Here is a 6181-nt window from a genome sequence, read left to right on the forward strand (position 1 = left end):
TGAGTGTCAGTTGTACATTGCAGCTAAGAAATCTGAGTTTTTTCTCACTGAAGTTACTTATCTAGGTTATATCATTTTTGCAGAAGGCGTCAAGCTAGACCCCGCGAAGGTGGAACAAGTACGTAATTGGGATTTTCCAAAACTGCATATGATATGCGTTCTTGTCTTGCTTTCGCAGCACTCAAGGTTGCGGTGACACAAGCACCGTGTCTTACCCTTGCCTCTTGGGATGACCCCTTTGAGGTATGGACGGATGCGATCAATGTCGCCATCGACGCTGTGCTTTAGCAGCAAGGTCGTCGAGTAGCTTTCCTTAGCTCAATAATGCAGAAAAGAATTATTCAGTTTATGACAAAGAACTTTTATCTGTCATTCACTCTCTTAAGCATTGGAAGCATTTTCTTTATGGTAGAGAGTTTCCAGTTCGCACAAATCACCAAGCCCTCAAGTGGCTCCAGTCTATGCCTAGTGCACATTGGAGAGATCGCCAAGCAAAGTGGTCACAATTTTTTGAGCAATTTGGAGGTTTGATTGAGTATGTGTCTGGAAAAGCTAACCTTGTTGCAGATGCGTTGAGTTGCAAAGGACAGATTTTGGCTCGAGTCAGGATCGACAATTTCTATAGAGGGGGTATCTTTCGACAGCATGAAGAACCAGTATGCATATTCCGAGTTTGGTAAGCAATGGTTGCAGGCTCTTGCTTCCCAAGGGCCAAGCAACTATCTCGTTCGTGATGGTTTGCTGTATTTTCGTCAATGTCTATGTATGTTGCCCTCTCTCAGGCCAACCATATTGCATGATGCACATGATTCTCTCACGGGTGGGAACAAGGGAATGAATACCACTTTGGAAAAAATAGAAAGATTCTTTTATTGGCCTAAAATGCGAAAAGATGTGTTTCATTATGTCACACAGTTCATTATATATCAAAAGGTAAAAGCTCCTCGGGGTAAGCAGCAATGCCTCTTGCTTCCGCTGTCTATTCTCGATGGACCTTTTCAAGATATTTCCATGGATTTTGTGACTAACCTTCCACCTAGTTTGCATTCAAGGAACACTCAATGTTTGACAATTGTTGATCGTTTCAGCAAGTTTTGCATGTTAATTCCTTGTAAGGCCACAGTCACTGCACAAGATGTGGCACGGTTGTTCATAAAGCATTGGTACCTCCTCTGTGGTTTGCCAAAATCGATTGTTGCAGATAGGGATATTAAGTTCACGTCCAATTTTTGGGCGCACTCTTTGAAAATTTTGGCACTAAGTTGGATTTTTCATAATCTTTTCATCCACAGTCAGATGGTCAGACAGAGATTTACAATCCATTGACTTTTGATGTTTTAAAGTCATATTTGCATGATCATCAATCTCATTGGGAGCTCTATCTCCCATTGGTTTAGGCTATTTTGAATGACTCTTTTTCCTCTGCCATTGGTCGAAGTCCATATGAGGCAGCTTTTGGCCGTCCGTTCCAGTCACTTTTGACTCGTTCAGTCAATCAAATGACTAATGCCAATGCTGAAAGTCACACATTGGATGAGATTTCTGAGAGTGTAAAGAATCGGCTAAGCAAGGCTTAGGAATCTTATTCACGGCAGGCTAATAAGCATCGTCAAGATGTTTTGATCAAGAAAGGGGATTGGGTGTATTCAAGAATCATGAAGCAACGTCTTAAGCAAGTTTGAAAGAAGTGTCCAAAGTTGTCTTTTCGAATGTATGGTCCATTTCCTGTCATTAAAAAGATAAATGAGGTTTCAATGAAATTGCAATTGCCTAACTCATGGTCAATGCACAACGTTTTCCATGTTTCTTGGTTGAAAGTGTTTCAGGGAACGCCTCCAAAGGACATTTCAGAAGAAGAAGAGCCGGAGATCATTGATGAAGCAGAAGTCATGGAGCCGGAGCAAGTGTTGTTGCATCGGTTTTGACTTAGTTCAAAGAAGCAAGTGAGACAGTACTTTTTGAAGTTCAAAGATCGAGGAATCCACGAAGCAATGTGGGTCGATGAAGAGTTTTTCAAAGATTACCCAGAGTTGTTGGCAGACTACAAGGAAGCCATGCAGCTCGGTACCAGAACCTCACTTTAAAAAGGAGGGGATGTCATGTGCACACCTAATCCTATGTGCATGTGGACAAGCTATTTCATGACAAGGGTTCAGTTATCCTAGCTTAGGAAGTGTTCTGGCACTTTTGTGAGTCTGTTCGCAGACCGTGCATGCCCAGGCACTTAGAGTAGATGCATATCCTCTGGTTGCACACAGCATAATCATCAGCATTACCATCAAGAGCATTTTACAATGTAGAAAACCTATTTTTCCTATTTTTGCCGTTTTTCACTTATTATTTTTAAGTGACTTTTTTTGGGAACTAGGTAGAGCAACTTAGCAAAGAAAATATAAAAGAAAACCTAGCACTAGTCAAATCTGGCAAAAGGAGGAAGGAGAGCACATGAACCAAGTACAGCAGGCCCTCTGGATAGCTTCTCAAGCAAGATCCCCCCCCAAGAAACCCTAACGTTTTCAGCCCTGCCCTATCAGTGTTTTCAGCCCTGCCCTATCAGTGTTTTCAGCCTTGTAGTTCAGCAATTCAAGGCAAGCAAGTTAGCGTTTTTCCAAGCCAGCAAAACCAGAAAATTCAGCGAGCCAAACATCGTTTTTCAGCAAGCAGATCAGCGTTTTTGGACAGCAAGCAAATCAGCGTTTTTGCAGCAGCAGAACTCAGTGTTTTCAGCAACAAATTCACATCTACATTCAAAGAAATAGCTTGCAGTGACCAGCGTAGTTTGCAGTTTCAGCCCGGAAAACGCAGATTTCAACATCTGCGTTTTCAGCGTCGTCGTCACTGACATAGAGCCAGAATTCAGCAGATAAAGATTTGCACATTTTATTCCTTAGCGTTTTCAGATTTCAGTCGTCGACGTCCTCATCGTCAGGAAGTCCAAAGCATTGTAGAGATTTGTGCAATCAATAGTAGACCGCTCTCACTATACAGAGTGGGGCCTTCGGAGGAGGATTTTTTTTGTTTTCCCGAGAAAGAGATCCTTCTATTAGTTAATGAAAACTGCCCATAGGGCTACATCCTCCTCTGCAAGAGAGGGCTACAACAAGCATGATCGGGAGACTCTCCCAATGAAAAAACAGCATATATACAATGAGGATAAATCAAGAGATGGGAGGAGGGAAGAGCCACACAGGTGGACAGTAGTGCCATCTGAGCACCCCATGGACTATGGTGTAGAAAGGCCCAGGGCGCCAGAGTCGAAGGAAAGCCTCGCGGCCCTCCCGCATGCGGTCGGAGCTACCCTGTAGTCCCTCAAGCTGTCCTCTAAGAGTATGGATCAGCTCTAGCCAAAAGTCACGAACAGTCTCTGCTGGTGGCACAGGGCGAGCCTCAAAGATGCGGAAACAGCGGGCCCACCAGATGAACCAAAGTGTCAGCCATTGATGAGCTCCCAACACTCCTCTCTCTCACTGCACCACTCTTGTGGAGTAAGCTCTGTAGCAGGCTGGAGTGTAGGTCGCCCCCCTTGCATCACTATCATCCTGCTAGTGGAAGATAGCTCAAACTGAAGTGCCGGACCGGTGAGTGTGGACCAGGCCGTTACCCCCCAAGTGTACTGTCGAGCCGTGGAGAGAGCAGGTATCAGCCGAAGAACTCGTAGCCACACCTGCTGGGCCGAGGGACAGTCCCAAAGACAATGACACTGACTCTCCACCAACTGGTCACAGGCTGCACATCCGGCCGAGAGACCACCATGCACAAACCAACTCCCTACTGCCGTGGCTCTGTGTGCAACCAACCACTGAAACAAAGTGACGCGCCTCGGCTGTCTGGAGTCCCACAGCCTCTGCCAAAAGGTTGCCAAGAACATGACTGTGAGGCCCTCCTCCTGCCAATGACGTGTTGCAGCGGGGCGGGCCTCTCTCTGTGCTGCAAGTATATGACGTCCAAGCCGAACAGTGTACTGAAAGAAGGGGACTCCTGGGCGGTCTGCAGAAGAGAGGGGGTCCCTCCATAGCCACTCACCAGGATCCCACTGTACTCGTGCCAGTGGACAACACTCCCAAGCCCATAGCCTCCAGTGTCCAGTCTCAAGAGCTGTTGGGTCAGGGTCTATGACGCAAGTCCTCCCACAGATGCCCACAACTCGGATCCCCTGGAAACAGCACTCTGCTACTTGCGGGGCCTCTACCGCAACTCGCTGTAATCGTCCCCCACCTTGAAGCTCGAAGAACAGGGCTGGGACAGTCTCTGAGCAGGCCCTGAATGAAATGAGAACCTCCAGTCGTGTGAATGCTCCCATCCACCTGGGTGCTACTGGCTCGAGAGGCGTGAGCCACTCAGCTGGAACTGACTCTGAGATGTCCTGACACATGCTCTGCACCCCTCTCATGCCCTGTAGCTGGAAACCCTGCACCTCCTCTGACAAACCTGTGAACTCTAGCCAGTCACCTAAAGAGCGCGCTGGACCTGCTGCCATGGGACCCCAAGAAACATGGGGCAGGCCTTTCTCTGTGCTGCAAACATATGACGTCCAAGCCGAACAGTGTACTGAAAGAAGGGGACTCTTGGGCGGTCTGCAGAAGAGAAGAGGTCCCTCCATAGCCACTCACCAGGATCCCACTGTACTCGTGCCAGTGGACAACACTCCCAAGCCCATAGCCTCCAGTGTCCAGTCTCAAGAGCTGCTGGGTCAGGGTCTATGACGCAAGTCCTCCCACAGATGCCCACAACTCGGATCCTCTAGAAACAGCACTCTGCTACCTGCGGGGCCTCTACTGTAACTCGCTGTAATCATCCCCCACCCTGAAGCTCGAAGAACAGGGCTGGGACAGTCTCTAAGCAATCCCTGACTGAAAAGAGAACCTCCAGTCGTGTGAAGGCTCCCATCCACCGGGGTGCTACTGGATCGAGAGGCGTGAGCCACTCAGCTGTAACTGACTCTGAGATGTCGTGACACATGCTCTGCACCCCTCTCATGCCCTGTAGCTGGAAACCCTGCACCTCCTTTGACAAACCTGTGAACTCTAGCTAGTCACCTAGAGAGCGCACTGGACCTGCTGCCATGGGACCCCAAGAAACATGAGGCCGATTCCCAAGCAAGTGGCCTCTCTGAGTGCTAACCATGGGGTTCCAGACGAGGGGTTGCCGAAGGTGCTCCTCCGTCCACGTCGGCTGTCTCTGCTCTAGGCCACGCCGTAAGTGCTCCCAAGATCGAAGCAAACTCACAGCGAAACGGTCCTCCAGTATCTTGCTCAAACCAACTCGGCGCAACTTTGTAAAGATCCATCTGGTCGAAGGTTGCCAAGGGCCTCCTGACTGAGGCACCCTGGCATGAAGCCTCTGCAGCAAGAAATCCTTCCAGGGCTCCTCGCCTGGAAGAAGTCCTCTAACGACTAACTTCCCAAGAAGGGCTCTGCTGTGCTGTGCTGGATCAATGATCCCAAGCCCTCCCTGAGAACAAGGAAGTGTGATTACCGACCAAGCCACCTTGGATCGAGCAATATGAGTGTCATGACCTGACCAAAGGAAGTTCCTGATCAGCCTCTCAACCTGGCTGAGACAAGAACTCGAGAAGATCCAGCAAGAAGTGATGTACCACATAGTTGCCAACAGCACTAGGTTGGCAACTACTACTCTACCAGCCAGTGAAAGTCATGCTGAGCTCCAATGTAACAGCTTTTTCCTGATGGATAGGAGAAGAGGAGAAATCTGCTGCTCGGGGGACAAGTCCAAACCAACCTGAAAACCCAAGTACCAAACTGCAGTCCCTGGGAGAATCCACCTGAAACCCTCTCCTGGAATCCAATCTGGCACTGGAGCACTGCCAACCGAGAAAGCCACTGTCTTTCTCCAATTGATCAGTGCGCCCGATGCACAACAGAAGGTCTCCAAAGCTTGCTCACAACTGTGTAGATTGGCCTCCTGGCCCTCTAAGTACAAGGCTGAGTCGTCGGAAAACTCAGCGTCCAGAAGCTCATCCCCCCGTATAGGGAGCGCTAAGCCCCTCAGACCAACCTGCTGTGACACCAAAAATCTGCTCATCGCCTCCGCATAGAACAGAAAGAGAAAGGGGGCAAGAGGACAACCCTGTCTGACCGATCGTGTGAGCATGAAGCGCTCACCTCTACCTCCTGCCAAAAGCACCTGACTGTGAGCCTGTCTGTACAAAGCTGACACCCCT

At 48.8% G+C, this 6181-nt stretch overlaps 1 protein-coding gene across 1 annotated transcript; it reads right to left on the minus strand.

Annotated features, from left to right (window-relative positions):
• Positions 1-2735: 2735 nt before the first annotated feature.
• LOC147459946 (uncharacterized) lies at positions 2736-4390 on the minus strand. The gene is made up of 2 exons (XM_086511653.1): positions 3602-4390; positions 2736-2741 (listed from the first exon to the last, which is right to left on the minus strand). Exons 1-2 carry the CDS (start codon positions 4388-4390, stop codon positions 2736-2738), a joined length of 795 nt encoding a protein of 264 aa, XP_086367779.1.
• Positions 4391-6181: the final 1791 nt, after the last annotated feature.

Source organism: Adiantum capillus-veneris, chromosome 4, assembly GCF_014529385.1.
Source record: "Adiantum capillus-veneris isolate H3 chromosome 4, ASM1452938v2, whole genome shotgun sequence".
NCBI lineage: Eukaryota > Viridiplantae > Streptophyta > Polypodiopsida > Polypodiales > Pteridaceae > Adiantum > Adiantum capillus-veneris.